At 38.3% G+C, this 25,505-nt stretch overlaps 1 protein-coding gene across 1 annotated transcript; it reads left to right on the top strand.

Moving 5' to 3' along the window:
* The first annotated feature begins 16,677 nt into the window (after positions 1-16,677).
* On the top strand, positions 16,678-19,299 carry LOC145780343 (zinc finger MYM-type protein 1-like). Its single transcript, XM_082592044.1, has one exon. It carries the CDS (start codon positions 16,678-16,680, stop codon positions 19,297-19,299), a length of 2,622 nt encoding a protein of 873 aa, XP_082448170.1.
* The last annotated feature ends 6,206 nt before the right edge of the window (positions 19,300-25,505 follow it).

Here is a 25,505-nt window from a genome sequence, read left to right as displayed (position 1 = left end):
TGTGGGCAGACTATTGGAAGAGGTTTAACACCTTTGTAGCAGCACATTCAGTAGCACAAGACAAAATGCCGCAGGTTTTTCTCACCAATCAATCACCTACAATCTACAAAATGTTAACAAATTTGGCTGCGCAGGAAACAAACCCAAAAGAAGTCAACGATCTCACCATGACGGAAATTACAAATTACATGGCTCAACAATTCGACCCAAAACGCTTCATCGTGAGGGAGCGATTCCGTTTCTGGAGCGAAATGAAGCGCAAGCCCGGTGAAACAGCTCAAGAACTAGCCATCCGCATACGCCAGGCAGCTGCCACCTGTGACTTCTCGTCCATTTCAAATCCATTGGACGAAGCTTTACGTACTCGTTTTATTTGTTCAATAGGTAACGAGGCGGTGCTTAAGGCGTTATTCAAAATCAGAGCTGATGAACTTACTTTCAAACGTGCGGTGGAGGTTGCATCAGAAACCGAAGAGGCAGCCAAGGTGGCCAAAGAAACTGTTTACGGCACTCCACCAGCACCAGTTGCGAAAGTAAAGACCATCAGCAAACCTCCAAAAACTAGGCAACTTACAGGTACTTTCTTTACTTCTAAAAATAAAGAATGCTATCGCTGTGGTAATTCCAACCACAACGCCAATGACTGTAGGTTTAAGAAAGCCACTTGCCATTTCTGCAATATTACGGGACACTTACAGAGTGTTTGTCGAAAGAAAGCTAGACAGTTCAAACCTTCTAAGGTAAATTGTATCGAGGAAATTAACATGCTTTCTAGTTCTTGCAGAAAACCTCGAAATTCAAAGTTGGAAGTACCGATCTCCATTAATTCGGTAACCACACACTTAGAACTGGACACTGCTACAAATGGAAATTTCCTTTCCAACGACGTCTGGACTCGGGTAGGCGCACCTCAATTGCAAGCACCAGTGTCGCAGTTCCAATCTGCTACCAAGCATCTAGTACCAATCACGGGTTCTTTCACGGCCCAGGTAACTTGTCCTTCCACGGGAAGGTCAGATAATATTCCTTTTGTAGTCACGACAGTCAAAGGACTGAACTTGCTAGGTCGTGATGCAATTTCGTCTTTAGGAATTTCTATCGATAAATTCCTTCTGTCTAACTATTCTACTTTACAGAGTATCCAGTCATACGACAAGCCTGATAAGAGTCTGGAGAAAGCATGCTCCCTCTTATGTGACGAGTTCAAAGATGTTTTTAAGCCTGAACTCGGGTGCTTACGAGATTATGAACTAGACATAGATTTTAAGTCTGATGCTAAACCTGTTTTTCTCAAACCTAGGCCTGTACCTTTCGCGCTAAAGGAGGACTTAGCACAAGCCTATGATTCGGGCATTGCACGTGGTGTATGGACACCAGTTCAGTTTTGCGATTGGGGCACACCGGTTGTTCCAGTCCGTAAGCCTTCAAACTCTTCAGGAGCGAAGGCCAAGTTACGCATATGTGGCGATTATTCAGTCACGGTGAACCCTTCCCTGGAGACCCATCGTCACCCGTTACCCTTACCAGAAGACTTAATGCAAAAGTTGGGTGGTGGGTACGGTTTCAGCAAGATAGACTTGGCTGATGCCTATAATCAGATTCGACTTGGTCCTGACAGTCGAAAACGACTCGCATTAAGCACTCACCGTGGCGTACTTTTACAAAATGTTTTACCTTTTGGCATATCTTCTGCTCCAGGTTATTTTCAGAAGATCATGGACGACCTTACAGCCGACCTTCCAGGGGTTGCAGTCTACCTAGACGACATTCTTGTCAGTGGCACTACTGCTGAGGAGCATCTCCAGAATCTTAGACGGCTCCTCGATCGACTTCACTCAAAAGGCCTGAGGTGTAGGAAAGACAAGTGTAAGTTTGCACAACCTCAGGTAGAGTATCTCGGACACATTTTGTCCAGGCAGGGCATCTCTAAAGGTCCCAAGATAAACGCCGTACTGGAGATGTCTGCCCCCACTGACGTATCTTCTCTTCGTTCATTTTTAGGTTCCTTACAATTTTACTCGAAGTTTCTACCGTTGAACGCTTTTACTGTAGCAGAACCACTATACCATCTCACGAAAAAGGACATTCCTTGGAGATGGGGAAAACAAGAGGAAAACTCTTTTGCTCAGCTGAAGCATCATCTATCTACTGATGAGGTTCTTACACATTTCAATGCGTCACTTCCGCAGGAGGGGATAAAGTCTTCGATGAAGAGGAAAGTGCGGATGACATTGATATCGTCTGTGCTATCGATGCTTTGGATTTGCAGGTCCAGACCCCAAATGCCGCCTCTCTGCGTAAAGAATCTTCTAAAGATCCTATCATTTCCACGGTAATGCGTTTCATTCATGAAGGATGGCCGGCCAAGTCTTCTCTACAAGACCCGGTCGAACCGTTCCAATTCCAAACTTTCTGTAAGGAGAGGGGTATGGTACACATCACGGGTGCCCCTTACCATCCGGAAACCAATGGAGCGGCGGAGCGCCTCGTACGTACGTTCAAGCAAGCACTTCGCAAATCTTCCCTGCCCCCGAAACAAGCAGTCTTGGAATTCCTACAGCAGTATCGACGCACGCCCACTCCGAGTGGCTACTCTCCAAGCCAATTACTCAACAATCGTCAGATTCGAACCAAGATCGACACGCTTCTCCCCACACCGTCTCAAGTGGTACCCCGACAAAACCCTCACAATACTTGAAAAATACTTGACTGGGAGATGACTACAATAACAACAAACCATGTACGCCTGTACGGTAGGCTACTTCGAAACAGCAATCATTGATATGACAACTGCCGATGCTGGCAGAAAAACGAAACAATGCAGAAAAGTAAAATGGAATTTTTTGATATTATACTGCATGCATTTAGCACCCCTTACAGTCTACTCCAGCACCCCCAAGGGGTGCTAGCACCCCCGGTTAAGAAACGCTGCGTTAGAGGGTGCAATTGCGCGTATTTTGGCATGTGTTTGAGACAGTGGCGTAGCCAAGGAGAGGGTTTTGGGGGTTACAACCCCCCTTTGGCACGCGTGTGACGTCACTATATTGAGAATGATGCTTTCAGTCTCTATGTCTCTAAAACAAAGTTTGCCTAAGCTTAATTTTAAACGAAACTGCATTAAAAGAGCGAGTTTTACCAATACCAAACATTCAAATATCTCAGCCAAGAATTAGCAACAAGAAAACATAGAGACATAGCTCTATTACCGAAAAATGCCCAAGAAAACATGATCTTATTCTTTTGCTATGCCACCGTTCGTACAACACCATTTTAGAGGAATATTTATACTCACATTTTTGTTGAAAATGCTCTCAGAATGCACTAAATTCAAAGTCATTTTTCAAAATTTTCTGGGGGAGGCCCCCAGACCCCCCGCTGCTGGGTGTCGACTTTGGCGAAGACGCCGTCGGGTTTCGCCCGCCCGCCGGCCATCAACCTCCCCCTTTCACAATTCCTGGCTACGCCACTGCCTTGAGAACTTTGAGGATGCGGTCGCGTGCTTTCAAAATGTTCACTATTTTGAGGATAAAAATCTGGCAACCCTAGTTTGGAATCAAACCAAAACTTACCCAAATTAAACGTGACTATACATTAAATCGATTCACTTTTAATCTTAAACTCAAGTATAAAATGAGCACTATACATCTGAAAATAAGAAGCAATATAGGAGCACAAACGCGTGCGTGAGATGAAAAAAATATATAACATTTTCCGAAATATTATTGAGACCAGCTCTGTATCTCCCTTTTTATCCAAGTTTTCTCTTTGTGGATCTCTTGCGTTTATTCTGCTTAAACTTTATTCAACTTCAGTTGTACGTAGAAACTATGCCACCACCACCACTCAATTGTTCATGGATTTCTTGCTGTGTGCAACATAATTATTAGTCCTTTTATGTTTCAACGGGTAATTGTACAGAAGTTGCATATTTCAGTGAAGCTTATTACAATGGTGTTTTTGGTAGAGAGTTAACTTTGTTGAACCTAAGTTGTAGGCTACTAAACTGATAAAACCCTTTTAATTACACTGGTCAACACAACTTTTCTTGCATGGAGTTTTTCAATGGATTTAGGGTAATTTTGGGGTGCTGAAACCGAATCTGACCTCAGATTTATCCTATCACATCAGGTTTGTGAGATATGATAACAGCAAATTGTTACTTTTGTCAAAAGTGGAAGATTTGACGTTGCGTTTATTGCACATACACATTGTGCTACATCCAGAAATCCAGGCCATGTAGTACATAAGTAGCTGAAATACACCCACCAACTATAATTTTGATATAAAATTGTTTTCTAAGCAACATTATTAACCATGCAGTAGTAACAAGCTAAAAGGGAGGCTAAAAGTATAACCGACCCCCACCCCCGTCAATGTTTTGCATGAAACCACAAAGATTTAAACAGGTCTATGGCAATGCTGGTTCAGTAACCTTATTTAAGCTGTTTTGGCCTGTCTAACACTAACCTTTCGTTATAGCGCTGCATATGTTGGTAGTAAACGCAACGCCAAATCTTCCACTTTTGACAAAAGTAGCAATTTTCTGTTATCATATCTCACAAACTGACGTGATAGGATAAATCTGAGGTCAGATTCGGATTCAGCACCCCAAAGTTACCCTAAATCAGTTCTCAAAGCCCATGCAAGAAAAAAAAATGTTTTTTTGTTGACCAGTGTTATTGTTCACCGCAAACATGGCATGGCTTGAGCGATCAGTGACTGCAATAATGCAAGTCAAACTACAAAGATCCTTTTCATATTTTACGTGATAAACTTTTCTCTCTCTAAACCCAATGTCTTTTGCTGCAGTAATCATAGAATTTAGGTTCTGTGAAAAAGTGAAGGCACTTTTTTTCTTTTAAGTTACGTCGTTTTTTGATCTTCCTTTCATCTGAACAAAATTTCAAGAAAATTTAAAAAACACTATTTTTCATCATCTTCAATCCACCAAGCTGCAGCAACACATGGCGCAGGTAGTTGAGTGGTTGTGCAGAAAGGTGTAGTTGTTAGAAAGTGGATCGTGGCAGGACTAGTAAGCCTTTAATTGAAACAATGCATTTGGTGGAAATAGTAAGTCGAGTAATAAAAAAACGGAACTTTTGCCAAATAAGCACAAAAGTTTTTTTCGGCGTTGCATGCTTCAAATCGTTGTACGAACCTGTGCAATTTGTTGCACCATCTCCAGTGTAGCCTTCCATACAGGCGCAAGTGAAACTCCCTTCCGTGTTGGTGCAATTTGCTTTGTTGTGGCAGCTAGTGATGTCATCGCATTCGTTGACATCTGAAAGTGCATGGTCGTTTATTATGGTTTGTGCATCAAAAGTCTCTTCAACATGAGCTCATAAGTTTACATCTCAGGGTATGGTTTTATTTCTATTGCAGCACTGGAAACAATCTTTATAAATATTCGCGATCCAGTGGTATGCCAAAAAAAACTCGTTTATGCCTTAAAGCTTCTTCGTTAATTTGAATTACTCTGATTAGCGTTATTAAGTTTTATGTTGATTTAATTGATTAGGTTTGATGTTGATTTGATGAAGTTTGATGAAAGTTTGAAGCTATTTTCAGGAAATTAGAATAAAAACCAACTTTCTAACGTTTTTACATTTCAAATACTTTATTTCAATAAATTTTTTGGATAAAAATTTAATTTCTATACGCACAATACACATGGCTATTATCTTGAAAAATATTTGGCTCTATGATTTTCATAGCTCCGATTATTAGCGATTAATTAGCACGGGGCTAAGATAGCTCGTGACGTACTTTCCTCGTACGAAAGCAGCTCAAATAGGGTTAATTAGTTTCGTTTGATAGAATGCCAGAATTGAAGTTCAGATATTTAGACTCGACTCATTTTCTTCATTTCATAGAAAGCTAATCTTAGAGACAAACCTGTGCAGTCTCCAGTATTATCTTTAACGTATCCATTCGTACAAGTGCAGATGAAACTTCCTTGCGTGTTGGTACAATTTGCATTCCTATGGCAGCTGCTGGAATTGTCGCATTCGTTTGTATCTGTGAGTACATGGCAGGTGAACAGAGGTCTGATATCGAAATATGTAGATTGTTATCGACTGTCGCGTTCCTGCTGGCAAAGAGTGTTCACAAATTATTCAAACCCCTTTTACTTGACATTATTACAATCTTCGTAACGACTCGGTTTGGAATCAAACCAAAACTTAGCCTACCCAAATTAAACGTAACTAAACATTAAATCGATTCACTTTTAATCTTAAGCTCAAGTATAAAATGAGCACTATACATCTGAAAATAAGAAGCAATGTAGGAGCACAAACGCGTGCGTGAGATGAAAAATATATAACATTTTCCGAAATTTTATTGAGACCAGCTCTGTATCTCCTTTTTTATCCAAGTTTTCTCTTTGTGGGTCTCTTGCGTTTATTCTGCTTAAACTTTATTCAACTTCAGTTGTACGTAGAAACTATGGCACCACCACCACTCAATTGTTCATGGATTTGTTGCTGTGTGCAACATAATTATTAGTCCTTTTATGTTTCAACGGGTAATTGTACAGAAGTTGCATATTTCAGTGAAGATTATTCTTACAATTGTGTTTTTGGTAGAGAGTTAACTTTGTTGAACCTAAGTTGTAGGCTAATAAACTGATAAATCCCTTTTAATTATTGTTCACCGCAAACATGGCATGACATGAGCGATCAGTGACTGCAATAATGCAAGTCAAACTACAAAGGTCCTTTTCATATTTTACGTGATAAACTTTTCTCTCTCTAAACCCAATGTCTGTCGCTGCAGTAATCATAGAATTTAGGTTCTGTGACAAAGTGAAGGCACATTTTTTTCTTGTAAGTTACGTCGTTTTTTGACCTTCCTTCCATCTGAACAAAATTTCAAGAAAATTCAAAAACACTATTTTTGATCATTTTCAATCCACCAAGCTGCAGCAACACATGGCGCAGGTAATGGAATGGTTGTGCGGAGAAATGTAGTTGTTAGAAAGTAGATCGTGGCAGGACTAGTAAGCCTGTGATTGAAACAATGCATTTGGTGGAAATAGTAAGTCGAGTAATAAAAAAACGTAACTTTTGCCAAATAAACACAAAAGTTTTCTTCAGCGTTGTATGCTTCAACTCGCTGTACGAACCTGTGCAATTTGTTGCACCATCTCCAGTGTAGCCTTCCCTACAGGCGCAAGTGAAACTCCCTTCCGTGTTGGTGCAGTTTGCTTTGTTGTGGCAGCTAGTGATGTCATCGCATTCGTTGACATCTGAAAGTGCATGGTCGTTTATTATGGTTTATGCATCAAAAGTCTCTTCAACGTCTGTTTGTAAGTTTACATCTCAGGGTATGGTTTTATTTCTATTGCAGCACTGGAAACAATCCTTATAAACATTCGCGATCCAGTCGTATGCCGCTAAAAAGAATTCATTTATGCCTTAAAGCTTCTTCGCTAATTTGAATTACTCCGATTAGCTTTGTTAAGTTTGATTTTGATTTGATTAAGTTTGATGAAAGTTTGAAGCTATTTTCAAGAAATTAGAATAAAAACCAACTTTCTAACGTTTTTACATTTCAAATACTTTATTTCAATAATATTTTTGGATAAAAATTTAATTTCTGTACTAACAAAACACATGGCTATTATCTTGTAAAATATTTTGGCTCTGTGATTTTCATAGCTCCGGTTATTAGCGATTAATTAGCACGGGGCTAAGATAGCCCGTGACGTACTGTCCGCGTACGAAAGCAGCTCAGATAGGGTTAATTAGTTTCGTTTGATAGAATGCCAGAATTGAAGTTCAGATATTCAGAATCTCCTCATTTTCTTTATTTCATAGAAAGTTAACCTTAGAGACAAACCTGTGCAGTCTCCAGTATCATCTTCAACGTAGCCATTCGTACAAGTGCAGATGAAACTTCCTTGCGTGTTGGAACAATTTGCATTCCTATGGCAGCTGCTGGAATTGTCGCATTCGTTTGTATCTGTGAGTACATGGCAGGTGAACACTCACTGAACAGAGCTCTGATATCGAAATATGTAGATTGTTATCGACTGTCGTGCCCTGCTGGCAAAGAGTGTTCACAAATTATTCAAACCCCTTTTAGATGACATTACTACAGTCTTTGTAACGACTCGGTTTGGAATCAAACCAAAACTTACCCAAATTAAACGTAACTATACATTAAATCGATTCACTTTTAATCTCAAGCTCAAGTATAAAATGAGCACTATACATCTGAAAATAAGCAGCAATATAGGAGCACAAACGCGTGCGTGAGATGAAAAATATATAACATTTTCCGAAATTTTATTGAGACCAGCTCTGCAACTCCTTTTTTATCCAAGTTTTCTCTTTGTGGGTCTCTTGCGTTTATTCTGCTTAAACTTCATTCAACTTCAGTTGTACGTAGAAACTATGCCACCACCACCACTCAATTGTTCATGGATTTCTTGCTGTGTGCAACATAATTATTAGTCCTTTTATGTTTCAACGGGTAATTGTACAGAAGTTGCATATTTCAGTGAAGATTATTCTTACAATTGTGTTTTTGGTAGAGAGTTAACTTTGTTGAACCTAAGTTGTAGGCTAATAAACTGATAAAACGTTTTAATTATTGTTCACCACTAACATGGCATGGCATGACCAATCAGTGACTGCAATAATGCAAGTCAAACTACAAAGGTCCTTTTCATATTTTACGTCAGGGGTCGGCAAACTTCGGCCCGCGAACAAACTTTTTACGGCCCTCAAACGATCTTACTTTTAGTGCATAAACTAAAGTTTCATCATTATCTACGCATGAATTTATTTTATATCATAACAAAAAGCTCTATTAACATGTGTCCCGACATTACTCGGTAACTCCTATGTACGCTACAAAATCTCTCAAAATTATGGTCTGACGTTACTCAAAATTATGTACCCACTGTCGAGGAATGACGCAAGCGAAAGCACTCATTGATTATGTGCAATTATGACGTAACAGAAGCGAAACTGATTTATGCAGTAATTTTCCACGATTCAGTTCCAATTGCCAACTTTTATAAAGAATATGTCCATAAATCCACCTATCCTCATCTGTATGACAATGCAAAACGTGTAATGTGCATGTTTGGAAGCACATATTGCTGTGAGCAGCTTTTTTCAAAAATGAATTACGCAAAGAATACACTTCGCACTCGCCTGTCAGATCGTCATTTGAATGACGTATTGCAAATATCATCAACAAAGTTGCCAGTTGATTTAAACACCTTGGCCATGACACAGAAACAACATCATCCTTCACATTGATAAATGATAAGTAAATAAAAACAATGCATTGCGTTTTAATACGTGTTTGATAATAAATATGAAACGGCAACAAACACGTCTCATTGTGCAATAGACACAGGAATAGGAGTTGCAGGTGCGCCATGATTTTAAGGATAATGTGGCGATTGTTTATAGGTTGAAATTTATGCGGCCCGCACATTACCGGAAGTTTGTAGATTTGGCCCAGTAGTACAGAAAGTTTGCCGACCCCTGTTTTACGTGATAAGCTTTTCTCTCTCTAATGCAATGGTTCCCAACCTTTTTGTTGTCACGGACCCCTTTAGACAAATTATTGATTCTGTGGACCGTTACCTAAATTTTGCCTGAAACTCAATTACATACTATTGACTATTGTAATAGTTATGCTACTCAACTACTGCACTGTGTCATATTGCATTGCCGCTATGACTCCTGCGGCAAATATCAGGTTAAACAGTTGCTCAAACAAGAAAATGAATGAATTGTTCAAAAAATGTCAGCAGTATTTGAATATTAAGGTGACCCAAAGTGCCATGCCGAAACATTTTCAACGTAAGCAAATTTGATGAGAGGGCTGTTGTTGCCTTTCCTGAACTAAACGGCTGAACTGTGGTTGAGTTTTTGACAATGCAACACGCATGTCATCTTCAACGTCCAGGCGATTACGATGTTTAGTTTTATTGTAACAAGAGCTGAGAATCCTGCCTCGCAAAGATAAGTGGTTATGAATGGTAACAAAACAATAAAGGCTTGCAGTTGTAAGCACCAAAATTCTTCCACAGTTTTTGAATGAACTTCAATGCGTAATAACTCTTTTGTTCTCAAATGAATACTGAGATCGCCATCGCTAATGTTGTTCAAGTCAAAAAGAAAAGGATTTTGAATCCATGTTTCAATTCGTTCGGCAGGTTTTCTAAATTAAAATAACGTTGAAATGAGATTTGCAGGATTTCTAAGTTTGCGCAAAATTTTTCTGTCATAGAGATCCAAAGAGTACATTCTCTTTGAGTATCATCCATCAAGATAAGATCTTCTAACATTGGAAAGTTAGTGTAATTACCTGCTTCCAATCTGCGTTTCCAAACGGGCAACTTGTCTAAAAACGCTTTCAGTTTTTCAGTTGCATCAATTATTGTCACACCTGGTCCTTGAATACCACGATTAACATTGTTAATATGACCGAAAATATCGGCTTAATAGGCCATGCCATTTTACTCTCAAACAATTTTGAGAGGGGACTTCCTTTTGCTTTCGAAAGAGTTGATACCTCATTTTTTAGCTGCTGCAGTCGTTTTAAAACTTCTCTAGATAACCAACGTAGCCTACCTCAGAATGATACAAAAGTACTTCGTAATCTGACCCTACTTCATGACAGAGCGCTTTAAAAGTACGGTGGTTTACAGCTCTGCTTTTGATGAAATTAACGACTTTCACGCAATTCGTCGGAATTTCTTTGAGACTGTTCCCGACAATGGTTCACCAACTCAAACGTCATATAAAAACCGTTCAGGTTTACTGAATCTTAGCGTATTACATCATGGAATTTTTCCTAAAAATGAGCCAAGATTGCACCATCGTTCGTAAGACTTGTATCACACCTGTTGAGAATTGCTTCACAATGTTTCACTATGACGTCACAGTAACTGCATACGTGAGTTTGAGATATTGCAAATTATTCTGGTCATTCGTAAAAACGGTTGCTTGAAAGTTGGTGGCATATTTAACTGTTTGCTTAGTGCTTGCCAGCTGGACGAAAGTTCCGTCTTTATCTAATTAGTTTGTTGTAGTGACAAGTTTTTAGTGGTGTATCGCGTTGCACCCCATTTTCGATAGCCGCGGGCTAATTTTACAGAAATACAATTCTCGAATAGACGTTTCAGCAGAGTGTTTCTCTTTCGGTCATTACATACAGACGAACGGATCCGAGAATCTTATGTTACAATTTTCCCACGAAGAGATTGTGGTTTACCGCTGTGACCAGAGACTTGCTGGTAAAGTTTTTGCTGCTAAGGCGTACCTGTGCAAGATGCAATGGGTTACAACCACGCGAAGAGCTTCGTTTTTTACTAAGCAGCAAATCTGGATTTGTTCCCGAGCATAGCTGGTGCTACATCCATGCATAGCCTATAGAACAAAGTTTTTTTTTCCAAAATTCATCAAGGTAATCACGGACCCCCAAATGCTTTCTCACGGACCCCAGGTTGGGAACCACTGCTTTAAACCCAATGTCTTTCGCCGCTGTAATCATAGAATTTAGGTTCTGTGACAAAGTCAAGGCAAAGTTTTTTTGCTTGTAAGTTACGTCGTTTTTTGACCTTCCTTCCATTTGAACAAACTTTCAAGGAAATTCAAAAACACTATTTTTGATCATTTTCAATCCACCAAGCTGCAGCAACACATGGCGCAGGTAATGGAATGGTTGTGCGGAGAAATGTAGTTGTTAGAAAGTAGATTGTAGCAGGACTAGTGAGCCTTTGATTGAAACAATGCATTTTGTGGAAATAGTAAGTCGAGTAATAAAAACAAAACAGAACTTTTGCCAAACGAGCACAAAAGCTTATTTCAGCGTTGTATGCTTCAAATCGCTGTACGAACCTGTGCAATGTGTTGCACCATCTCCAGTGTAGCCTTCCATACAGGCGCAAGTGAAACTCCCTTCCGTGTTGGTGCAATTTGCTTTGCTGTGGCAGCTAGTGATGTCATCGCATTCGTTGACATCTGAAAGTGCATGGTCGATTATGGTTTGGGCATCAAAAGTCTCTTCAACACATAGCCGTACGAGCCAGGGGGGCAGGGGGGGCAGCCGCCCCCCCTGTTGTTTCAAAACGTCGCGAATTCGGGCAAAATCTTGCAATTATTCGGGCAAAAATTGCTATATGAAAAGCTACAAAATCGCATGAATTAAGAAAAACTATAAATTAATGTCTTTTATCTATCAAACTAAGTACAGCCTCTTATTTGCATAAGAAATGTGCCGCAAAATTTTCATTTGGCACACCCGTATTGATGTATTGTACATATAATTGCATGGTGATCAAACTGTAGTACGGTACGAAATGCATTTAACCAACTGCATCATGCCAATTTGGGCAGCCACCAAAATATGTCTCTAATACTTTTGTGAAACTGCCCAAATCAAAACGCAAAATTTGCTATAATAGTATTAATTTTCACAAATGCATCGTGTTGATTTGGGCAGCTGAAAACATGAAATTATCTGATGAAACTGATTAGTCTGTTTATGCAACTGCCCAAATTAGCATGAGGCAGTTTCCCCAGAATGAAAAAATTCATTAATTTTCCCCATTTCATAACTGTAGGTATTGTTTAGATTTGGGCAACAAAAAATATGAAATTATCTGATCATAGTCTATTTATAAAACTGCCCAAATTGGCATGATGCAGTTGCTTCGGCATCAAAATTTACAAAGTCTTTAATTTTTTTCATAATATCCATAAATGCATCATCTTGATTTGGGCAACTACAAAATATGAATTTATATAAATCTGGTGAATACTTTTATAAAACAATTTGGGTGGAGAGGTTACAGTACTTTTTCAACCATAAACGGACATAGCTAAGCAACACCAGAACATTTAACAAAAAAATGTTATACCTGTTAAATGTATTATTATATAATGTTATTGTTGTGGTGTTGCTTAGCTTTGTTTGGTTACTTTTATAAAACTACCCAAATTAAAATGATGCAGTTGCGCCCCAAAATAACAAAAAATATCTAGTTTATTATGCAACTGTGTCATGTTAATTTCACCAACATTTAAAATGCTACTGCTGAAATATATAATCTCAAACCAATCATAATATATTCATTTATTTCAAAGCTTTCGAAACTCAAAACCTGCCATGCAAGCTTGCAAAATATTTGCTTTGTAAGATCTTGTGTGAAACATGGCAGCTCCACTTTTTTTCATTAACACCTTAACTTCTGTTTTGTGGAGACAGATCCAGTTGTTTGCATTAACTTGACCTGCTTTTTCTGGTTGTAAAAAAATGTTGGCAAGCTGCATGCATAGAAAGTGTTTCTTGTGATAATGTAGAAAGCATACTTTTATAGTCTTTAGCTCAAACATTCAACAGTTACTGCTGCTCGATAGCATGCATTGGTTATGTGTACCGTACTATAGTTTACTGCAGATGTATAGCCCTTGGTTCTGATGTCAGCAGTTATGTTATGTCAGCAGTTATCAAGCGCCTGCAATACTGCAGAAATTTGACTATGAGAGCAACATACCTAAAACATTATATCTGGATGTGTATGCCTATCTTAATTTTGATATTACCTCATTGGCATAAATGTTATACAATGGAGAATTAATTAACCCATAGGCCTATCCTCCTACCGTCAGTTTAAACTGACAGCACATTTAGATGGTTTCTAGATTACAAACCGTTTTGTCGAAACCCAGTTAGTATGTTATGAGGTTCGTAAGGTATGTACCTAACACTACAGTACATTTAGTGAAATTCCGTTTATCCTTCGACTGGATATAACGGATCAAATTTCCAAAATGGATATTTTTTGTTGTTCGAAATTATAGCGGTGTCAATTTTTACTGGATCGCCTTATAATGACATAAACCACAAAATTAGTCAGAACTAACATTGCTGTATCCATATTTTGCATACTTAGAAGAAATTAATTGTTTGTTTAAGTTTTGTACCATTTCCGCTTCCGTAAGTTTAAACTGACGCTAGGGGCAGATGGGAGCATGTAAATAGTAAATGATTTTAGAAATTATGTGCAGAATAGTTGAGTTTAGGGGTTATATATTTTGCAAACATTTTGATTCTCAAGCAAAACGTTGATATATTAGCAAATGAAAACTTAATCTAGGTCAATTGGTGAACGTAATATGGTATAACTGTTTCATTTTGAAGTTAAAAGTAGTGATATATCATACATCTTTTGATTTCATACAGCACAGCAATGGCAAAACATTTGCATGATAGCAACAAATTGACAGTTTTTGAAGCATTGGAAGCTCTTGAAAGGTTAGAAACTGATGACGAATCAATATCAGAAGTCGTGTCTAAAGAAAATTTAATTATATTTCCTCCTGAAGATGATGGCATGGATACAGATGAAGATGATGGTGGTAAAATGGATTGTTTTCCAGACAATCTATGTGGTAGACAGTTGTTGGCTAATGCTGAATTGGATCTCGTACTCTTCCAAATGGAAGCAAATAAGTAGGCTATGCCAGGCAAAAAGGCAATCACACATTTACATGACGTTAAAAAAGTTGAAATCATTTATAGCGATCCTTCTGTTAATCAAATGTGACAACAAGAGATGTATTGGCAGAGGCGAAAGGATTCCAACAACCAAATGGTAACTGAACTGATGACAAAAAATGAATTTGAAGAATGTAAGCAATTTCTTCATCTCTCTGACAACCAGCAATTAGACAGAAGTGACAAATTTTCCAAACTTCGGCCATTCTTTGATGCAGTGAACAAACAATGCCTTGCAAACTACAAACCTGAACAACATGTGAGTGTGGATGAAAGCAAAACAATACATTCATGGGAAGCCTATAAAGTTTGGCTATAAGCTGTGGGTGCTAGCGAAGCCGTTAGGCTACTGCGTACAATTCCGCCCTTATGCAGGAAAAGACTCCCAGCTGGAAGAGTACGAGATGCCGGTTCGACACCGCTCAAGAGCATGTAGCTGTGTCTTTGGCAGGACACTTAACTCTGTAGTACCCAAGACAAAAAAAATCAATTTTTCAGTATGTTTTTTCAAAAGGTGTAGTACAGCCAATAAAGAATATTTAGCTGTGTATATAATTGGTTGCAAATTTGCAACATTGGGCTATGAGATAACAAGTCGATTGAAAGCATTTTGTGTTTTATTTTCTTTAGAAATATTCATTTCACTCTCACAAAGTTAGGTAGGTACTTTCTAAAAATCTTTGTTGCATATCTGCAACATAAGGCGCTACAGGGTTAAAGACATGCCTGAAGGTGGACACGAAGATTGGCTTCCTTGCCTTCCCGTCCACTTAATCTAAATCTTCAACCACCGGGTGTAAGCCTGGATACGACAAAAAAAAGCTCATTTGATGCAACATCTACCTCCACAAAGCGAGTCCAGTTCCAACTATCATGTGGTTATGGACAACTTTTTCACAAGTCCCGGACTTCTGCGATACCTTCGTGAAAAGTCTATTGCAGCTACAGGAACAGCCAGAGTTAACCGCATGGAAAATCCTCCCCTCAAGCGAGTTAATGAAGTTGACAAGTTACACAGAGGTGCCTCGGATGTTGCTGTGGAGACATCACATAACATTGCTGCTATCCGATGGAAAGACAGAAAAGTAGTAAATGTTCTGTCAACCTTTGCAGGAAAAGACCCACTGCAAAAAGCGAAGCGATATAGTAAGCAAGAGAGATAAAAGATTGATATTCAGCAGCCAAATGCAATACACATTTACAACCAACACATGGGTGGTGTTGACCGTTTGGATCAAAATGTTTCAAAGTATATGATCAACTTGAGAAGCAAAAAATGGTGGTGGCCATTATTTCGTTTTTGTATTGATATGGCAGTCAACAATACTTTTCAAATATATCGCCATCGCAAGACCGATGCTGGTGAAATTCGTTTAGATGCTCTGGGCTTCAGAAGATCAGTTGTTGAAAGTTACCACCAGCTTTATCGAAAAGATGTTTCAGATATACTGTTTCAGGACCCAGGGCATCTCCGCAACCCCATATAAAATACAGAACTGCCCAACACTAGATCATAAAAAGGGAAGCAACACCACTGCGCCAAACCAGGATGTTCTGGAACATTCCTTTATTTTTGTCAAACCTGCAATGTTGGCCTACATCCTGAGTGTTTTAAGGAGTACCACATGAAATAGATGATGTCAGAATTGGGCTCTTTCAGCTGAACTCAAGCCGGGTGAACATGTGAGACAAAATGGTTTCAAGCCAATATAAAGTACATTTATACGATAAATCAATATCGCCAGACTTTCAATCAACCAAGAACATTCCTATCTTTTGATACTGTGACATTTATTTGATTCGTTAACATGTAGTGATTTCTTGACTGTTTGTCCTTTTCCATTATTGCTTTGGTTGAATACGTATTAGACTAAACACTGACCGAGAAAACTTTTTCGTATTTATTTTATATGCCCCCTCCTGCTCCTAACGTCAGTTTAAACTGACAGGCCAAAAATTGTTGATAATTGTCCCCCCAAATTTTTTTTTCAAAAATATTGTTCAATTTGGTTAAGATACCTTAAAAATAATATACATACAAAAAATTACAAAAAAATTTTGATTCAGGAGGATATGGGTTAAAGCACTTGAATACTCAATGAGGTGTTTTAACACAGATAAGTTATTTTTAAGATAGGCTAAGCAATGGATTCTAGAAAAAGATCGTACAGATATAAGGTAGAATGTACAGTGTGCAAAAAAAGGTTTTACTCGGATTACAAAAAAGAACACCTGAAGAGGATACACAGTGAGGATAGTAACGTTAAATTTATAAAAGTCAATGAAGATCCAAAGCAACGGCAGTTAACGTTCAGTATCGGTACAACAAGAGCTCAGAATGTTTCCAACAGCGACACAAGCTTTAGAGCAGATGAAGAGTCAACAATTACGGAGGTTGCTAATGAAGCAAACACTGATAAGGATGTAGAAAATACTGAGGCCACTCATGTATCAATTGTAAATTTGACATCTGCCAGAAATGTAGAAATAGTAGATCATGATTTGCACGAGAAAGAATTATCTGCCGAGATTATAAACAAAGAACCAATAGTTATGGATTTAAGCCAGGAAGAAGAAAGTAATAATTCTATTGAAAATTGTGTGTCAAATGATCAGGAAGAAATTACAACTATAACAAATGCTACAGTGTCAGAAGGTCCTCACCAGCCGATTTTAAGTTTGTATGACAAAAAGCAATGCCAAGGGGAAACTGCAAAACGAGATTTTAATCCTGAACTGTTCAAAAAGTATCCGTGGACAAGTTTTAATGTTTCAACGAAAGGGATAGAATGCTATCCATGTAAAAAATTTTCTGGAATTTTGTTTGTGTACAGTAACTGGAAAAAACCTGAAAAACTCGGAAAACATGGAGAAAGTCGCTCACATCAAATGGCAATGACTAAATGGCTAAATTATAACATCAGCAAATCACGGAATACTTCAGTTATGGTACAGCTTAGTAATGCACACATAGAAAAAGTCAAAAGAAATAGGGAATACCTACAAGTCATCATTGAAACTTTAATGTATACTGCACAGCAAAATATTAGTCAAAGGGGTGTTGAAGAAAGCAGAATCGACATTCAAAATCCTTCTGATGTAAATCATGGAAATTTTTTAGAGCTTCTACATCTACGTTGTCATGACATCCCTTGGCTGGCTGACAGATTGTCAAAACAGCTTGAACATCATGTGCAATGGCTATCTCCACGTATTCAAAATGAAATTCTTCATATAGTAGCTACACTTGTCTCTAAGAAAATTGCCAGTAGCGTACAGAGAGCTGTAAACTATAGCATCATTGTTGATGAAACAGCAGATATTGGCAATAAAGAGCAAGTCTCCATTTGTTTACGGTATTTGCACAATGGTAATACAACTGAAAGTTTTATTGGATTTTATGAAGCAGCAACAACAGAAGGTGAAGTCATTTTTAAAATAATTCAGAAAGCTCTTGATGATCTTGGTCTTCCTATGCATGGCATTGTTGGCCAGTGCTTTGATGGAGCTGCCAACATGTCTGGGTCAAAGAAAGGTGTTGCTGCCAAAGTTAAAGAAGTAGCTCCCCATGCGATATATGTTCATTGTTATGGTCATTTACTTAACTTGGCACTACAGGACACTCTGGAAAACATAAAAGTTTTGAGATATGCACTGGGGTTGGTGCAATCACTGCACAATTTCTTTCATACTCCAAAAAGAGAACATGTTTTGAAGAATGTCAATGGCGAGGAGTTTCTGAAATTAAAATCACTCAGTGAAATTCGCTGGACATGTCGTTGGGAAGCTGTTAAGTGTGTAGTGCAGCAAACTGTGCGCATAGCAAGAGCTTTGACAACACTCAGCCATGATAAAGATGCAAAGACATCTGTAGATGCTCGGGGTCTTCTAATCGCTGTGTGTAATTTTGAATTTCTCCTGGGCTTGCAAGTATTGAAAGTCATTTTTTCTAACACTAATGCCTTAGTTTGCTATCTCCAAGGCAAGACCATGGATGTTGCCACTGCCAAGCGCACTGGAGAAGCAACTATAAGCACTCTGTTAAGCTGTCGAAATGAAGAGGCTTTTTCACTCATTTGGCAGATGACCTGTCAAATGAGTGATAATTTGAAACAAAACGTTTCAGAAGCAAGTCAAATAATGTCTTCCCTTCCACCTCGTCGATCAACACCATCACGAAGGGTACAGGCTTTAAGTGGCGAAGAACAAGGTGGTGAAGTGTTTACAACAGAAGAGGAAAGAGCAAGAATTGAAATTTTTTATGATGCTTTAGATAGGGTTGTTTATGAAATGAAGAGGAGATTCAGCAGCAGAGATTCACATGTTCTTACTGCACTTGCAGATGTAATTTTCAAGCAAAGCACAGCAGAGGAAAGTTTTAAGATACTGTCCGATTTCTATGGTTTCGATCGCACCATCCTAAAAGCTGAAAAATGTATTTATCAAAATCTTGACTGTTGTTGTCAGCTGGATACCGCATCTGAATTGGCTTCATATGTCATTTCGAATTCTTTGGATGAAACTTTGCCATGTTTTTCAAAAGCAGTAAAAACACTTGCCACAATTCCTGCCACTTCATGCTCAGCTGAAAGGTCATTTTCTTGCTTAAGAAGATTGAAAACGTATATTCGCTCTTCCATGAAACAGGAACGCTTGTCAGATTTAGCCATAATTAACATTGAAAGGTCTTTGGCAAACAAAATTAATATCAGCTCTGTGATAGAGATTTTTGGAAAACGACATGGCAGAGAAAAATACTTTTTTTAATTCGAAAGAATTATTTGATTGCAGCAGAAAGTAGGACTTCTAATCTTATGAATGTCTCAGTACTACATGAACTATGAAGGGCAAGGTCAAGGTATTGTTTGTCTCTATGTTCCTATTATCAGTTACTTTTATTGTAAAGTTAATGGTACATCATGGTATGAAACTCATCATCATCATAATCTGTCCAGTCGATTTCGGCTCGGTCACTGTATGAATCTCTCCCTCCACATTTCTCGATTCTTCACAACCTCCTTCAGCTCTTTCATGCCCATCCTGCAGTCATTCATCACCATATTGTGTCTTTTCGTTTTGGGATGGCCCTTTTCTCTTCCTCCGCTAATCAAGCCGAGCATGATGTTGTTTTGTAGTGATTTATATGTGGCCAAAATATGATAGTTTCTAGCTTCTAGGGATATGTCCGGTTTAATCTGGTCCAAAATCTGTTTATTTGTTACTTTTGCAATCCAAGGAATTTGCAACTATTCTTACTCCAACACCATGATTCAAAAGCGTCAATCTTTTTTCTGTCCACTTTGTTCATTGTCCATGTTTCGCATCCGTAAGTTGTGATTGGAAATATTATACTTTTGATCAGCATCTGTTTTGTTTCCAGTTTGACATCTTTGCTCTTCCAAATCTTATTCATTCCAACCAATGCATTTCTTCTCTATCCCTGGTGAATTGTTAGAGTCCCAGCTTATTTTTGATCCTAAAAATATAAAGTCCTTCACTCTTTCAATGTTTTTGTTGTAGATCTTAATATTTGTGTTATTCGCCTTTTCAATTATAATTTTTGTCTTTTTGATGTTGACTTTAAACAACAGAGCTATATGCATGTAAAAGCTCATATTTAATAGTTGCTCTGGTAGTTAGCAAAGCTCATTCATAAGTATGTATATATGCAGGTAAAATTGGCAGTGAAAAGTGCTTAGATAAACTATTGTGCAGTACAGATGTAGCCACAGCATATACTTCAAGTGTGTACTAGGTATATGAACTCTACTCCTGCTGTTAGCCTTTGATATCTGATTGGTGTAATCCTACTGTTTAGCTAGTAGACCACATTTTGAGGTTTTTTTTGGTGCAAGGTTTAAACTTTAGGCCTACATACATTTGAAGTGTGCAGTGTGCACCTGGTATCAATGTGATATTGTTTATGCAATGTTTTTATGTAGTCGTACCACTCAGCATGCGACAACTCAGCAATTACATTTCAGCAACTGTTCAAGTCAGCAAATAAGATTTTCACCTAGCAGCATATTTGCTTGGTCATTGCTTGCGAAACTGAATTTGCTGACTTATGACATGACAAGTTTTGGCTTGCTCAATTGTTACTTGCACAGCTTCTTCATTAGCCAACTTCAGCCTCTTGCTGAAATGTTGTTAGCTGAGTTGTCGCTTGCTCAGTTGTCACTTGCTCAGTTCACAACTGCTGACTTGTAGGAGACTGTTGGTATTGCCAGGCGGCTGAGGTTAAGCATTACTTGATGATCCACTGTATTTTGAAGTGTTTATGCTACTTTCAGTTTTTTCACATTATCAATACAAAGATAATTACATATACTTTTAAACCAACGATGTAGTTCTTAAAACCGAGCTGGTGATTTGCATTATTATTCTGTACAGTACAGTGGTAAATTTCAGTGCATATTTCTTTTGATCAATGTTTATTAATTTCATGGCTACGCCTTATGTTTTTGCATTGCTGTCTGAGGTCCACCACACCAGTTGGAGGATTATTTATGTGTGTAGCCTACTGTGTAGCGGTCTACCGGTATAAAATATATTCAAAAATTGTACAATTAATCATCAGCAAGATAGCCTAATCAGTATCTTTGTGTGTCTCAAGGCCGTTGCCTTAAGCATCACGCAAGGGGTTGCTCTGTTGTTGAACCTGGCCAAGTCTCAAGCCGAGCACTCTGCTTTCAGACCGTGGTTTCATTAAAAAAGATGCTTAATTAGGGTGAGACATCCTAGAATCTAAAGTAAAATGTGCAAACTTGGGTTTTATTATATTTTATATTATCATGAGTGTATTTATATATATTGTCCAATTACAAATATATATACTCAATTTCAAAATTTCCTTTCAGAGAATGCTGGGTGTAATATTAGAAAATTAGGTGGGTATATTTTCTTGCCTGTAATTCTCATAAAAGGATTCTTGTATGTATTCCTGCAGTAATACAAACAACAATATTATACAGTACATTTTGGTAAGTACTAATATATTTCCTGTTACTGATTTTCCTGATATGATTTGTGCAATCATATAACTGCAGACAGGCTCCATTATTTCAACTTCAAGGTCTATTAATCAGTGCACTTGCTCTATATATATAGGTCTAATTTTAGCCAGTAGCCTACCTTATACTTTTTATACAGAATATTTAAGTGGGGTTGTTTTTTATTTGTGGTGTGTAAAACAATATTTGTTACTCCTACCTACCATGCCAAAGTGCAGTAAGCATCGAGCAATGCACAAGCAAGGTATCTTCAAAGATGAATTCAGTTGTCCTATTTTGATTACTTTGGTAAGAAGTTCTAGCTAGTTGGTGATCTTGTTATGTTAGTCTTTCACTGTTATCATGCACCGCATACATTATATTTGGGCAATTTCTATAAAAGCGTGCAGATTTGGGAAAATTTACGTTCTGCCCCCCCAAAATGGTTTGGTCTCGTACGGCTATGCTTCAACATCAGCTTGTAAGTTTGCATCTCAGGATATGGTTTTATTTCTATTGCAGCACTGGAAACAATCCTTATAAAAATCCGCAAACCGGTCGTATGCCACCAAAAAGAATTCGTTTATGCCTTAAAGCTTCTTCGTTAATTAGAATTACTTTGATTAGCCAAAATTTGCATTTCATCTTCTTTCCTTTTAATAAAAATTCTGACGACAGCTTCTCAAGAGAATCAGATGAAAACCTGCAGCTTCGAGCTATGTGCAGCATTCTACTCTTTCTTAAAATGGTGATGATGATGATGATGGCGTATGAGCGATCTTTCCAGGCTAGATTGGAGGGCAGGAAATCTTCAGCCACTCAGTAGTCTCGTCGTCCAGGACCCTCAGTCCATGCGCACCGTGTGGAGGCCGGTGGGTTAGGCAGTGGTGGATGACATGGTCTGCGGTCTGTTCCGTGGCACCACACTCGCATTCTGATGAAGGAGCCACAGGCCCCACTTGTGCAAAATGTCCGAACGAAAGCGGCCGACGCCAGTTCGCAGGCGGTTAAGCCTGGCCCACGCAAGCCTTGCGAGGGACATCCCTGGTGCACGGGGATCGGCGTCGGGTATGAAGTCACGGAGCGTGGAGGTGTGATTTTGCCACTCCGTGTTCCACATGTGGTTCGTCCAATGTGCCGCACTTAAACCAAGTTCTTCTGCGTTCTTAAGTAGTTGTTGTGCGGCAGGCACAAAGGGGCGTCTTGATTTCAGCCGCTGCTTTATAGGTGGTGGTCGCTTGAATGTTGCATGGAGGAGATGGTCCGGGTCCAAAGCTCGGCGAGCGAGAGAAATCGTGGCTCCTTTACGGCGTAGCTCAGCGGGTTGGATGCCTGCAAGGATGGGTAGGCAGTCCGTTGGAGTGGGACGCAGGCATCCAGTCACAGTACGCAGTGCGTCGTTGATGGCGGTATCAATCGGGTGGGTGTGAGAACTGCGACACCTCTTAAAATGGTGAAACAATTCAATTTACAAAATCATTCATTTACAAAATCCAAGTTTACGAGAAAAAAAGTTCAAACTACTAAGATTTATAGATTATTTTGTTACATAGAATGAGGTTGGGCGGTGAAAATCGTCGCAAAAAAAAAACAGTCGAGATAGATTGTCAAGAGTCTGGTTGAAGTCATCACATTTCAAAGCAAACGAAATCTTCGTTGTCATGGTGAAAGTTCTACGACAAGTCGCAAAAACAAGAAAATAGTCTTGAAACTTTAAATTATTGCCAAATGGGAACCTGTCATTTAAAACACATTCCAAGTGGTAGTTTTTGGTAAGTTTTTTTTTGGCAAATAAATTTACAATTTGTTTTGTCGAAACTATGAAAACAGCGGGTAGGCCGACTAAGGTCATCAGTGCTTTTCATCGAGAGTGTGAAGTCATGCTCTCATGTTGCTACTTTATGACGCGCTTGTCAATTCCATGAAACAAATGGATCCATGATATCCAAGCAACAACAAATTGAAACTCACCTTCACATTGGTATCCATCCCCATCAAACCCTCTCATGCATTTGCACTGATGGTTTCCTTGGTCGTCAGTACAAGTTGCATTTGCACGGCATTGGTAAGGACTGGTACCACATCTGAGAGATTCTGTGAATACAATATTGAACTACTTTAGTTTATCTTTCCCCGCCAAACAATACAATATATAAAATTTGAATAGAAATTAAATCATTGCATTACAAACTGTCTTCATACCAGTAAATAAACAAACAATTGAATTTCCGTACAAACATTTTTCTCAACTCAACTGTATTGCATCATTATTGCATCATTATTAGTAAATAAAGAACTCACCCTCGGAGCAAACAAACCGAAGCTTTTGTGTGCAAAAAAAGTCGTGCCAGTTCTGATACTGATCATTCGGAGTGTATATTCCACCGCAGTACTCAAGATCGTTACTCGACTGACCTTCATGAATAAAGTCACATCAATTAGAATGCAAACAGTTAAAACATTTTAGACAGGCCACAACCTTAACATGAGGATTAATTCATGGGGTGTAAATAATCAACATTGGTTGATGATGATGAGAAAAAACTAACTAAATACTGTAAAAGCCCAGCTGCCTAGATATACAGCCAGATTGGGTAGGCTGCAGTTTGTTGACTTATGCAAATTTTGCAAATTGTTTTTTTGTTACGAAAAAAAAGTTTTTAAAAAACACATTTCTTCATAACTTACTGCCAGAAAAGCTTGAGAAACTTTGTTTTAAAATCCTGATTTGCCACTTCTCGGGACGATTAAAAAGCTTTAATTTGAATAAAAAATGCTTATTATTTTATATAACAATCTTACAGCAAAAGTTTTAAAAAGGAATTGACAAAATCAAATATAATTTTATAATGCTGATTAGTATAAATACTGCGCTGGTGGCGCAGGTCCTTAATGATAAAGCGAGTTGGCTGCCGAGAAAAGCGGGCAGGCTTCAGATAAGTTATTGTTTCATTTCATTGCCATTATTATGTCTTGAGTATGAAGCAGATGTTCCCAACCGTTTTGTAACTATGGACCTCTTTCAAAAAATTATTTGGCCTCAACTTTCAAGAGTGACCTTGATTTGTTTTGCAGAATTTCTTTGTAAATTATAAATAATTTAATAATGTTTGGTAGTCTTACTTTATTCTAAGATAACTGTGCTTACAGACCCCTCCTTGGTGGTTATGTGGGCCGCTGTTCGGAAGCCAACGTCATTGAATGGAAACAGGTCATCACAAGTAGGACAATCATGTCCATTCAACAATGTTTCCAAGCATGCCATTAATTGTTACTGTGTTACACTTTCCACATCAGCAAAAAGTTTATTAACAACTTATGTTTAGTCTATTTTGCTGAAACAACTTTTGTACTAAACCAATAACATCACGATCTTGATCTTCAAGATCACATTGAATAAATCGGATTAAACCGGCATCTCTGACGAAACCGCCAGATATCAAAAAATAATTTATTGCAAACACAAACCTGATGCCCAATCCGTGTAGTTGCTATCACTTCCATCCACCCACTCCCATACGTTGGTAGCTGTGTTGTTCCGTAGCCCAATCCAATAACCAAGTCCCCCAGTAAGGTTTACATTTTTCAAAATGAAATCTAAATAAAACAGACACGCATCAAATAGTTCAACTTCCTTATGTAACCTACATAAGCTATAACCTTCATTCATCATCTCAGTTGAAATGGTATGTACACATTCACAATTTATTGAAAATATGTTTTGTGAAATATGTAAACAAAATCAATCAGAAACTTATATAATTTATTGATGAATCTTTCCCCACCGTAAAGGCGGCTTTTTCAGTATCTTATTCAAATAGAATTCTTAAATTCATGAAAAGCCCCAAGTTTCAAATTGCATTAAGTTTTTGCCAATGTTCCAAGTGAACTCAATACAAATGTAGCCTACAATGCATTGATTTGTTAAATAAAGTTTGAAAATGTAACTGAGGATGAAAAGTCATCGCTTGTTTTACATCA

The sequence above is a fragment of the Aplidium turbinatum genome, chromosome 11 (assembly GCF_918807975.1).
Source record: "Aplidium turbinatum chromosome 11, kaAplTurb1.1, whole genome shotgun sequence".
NCBI classification, from domain to species: domain Eukaryota; kingdom Metazoa; phylum Chordata; class Ascidiacea; order Aplousobranchia; family Polyclinidae; genus Aplidium; species Aplidium turbinatum.
Note: the sequence above shows the minus strand (reverse complement) of the source record. Positions and strands in the feature narration are given on the sequence as shown.

Excerpts from the sequence above, each read along its gene's own strand:
- LOC145780343 (XM_082592044.1), top strand. The coding sequence starts at position 16,678 with ATGGATTCTAGAAAAAGATCGTACAGATATAAGGTAGAATGTACAGTG.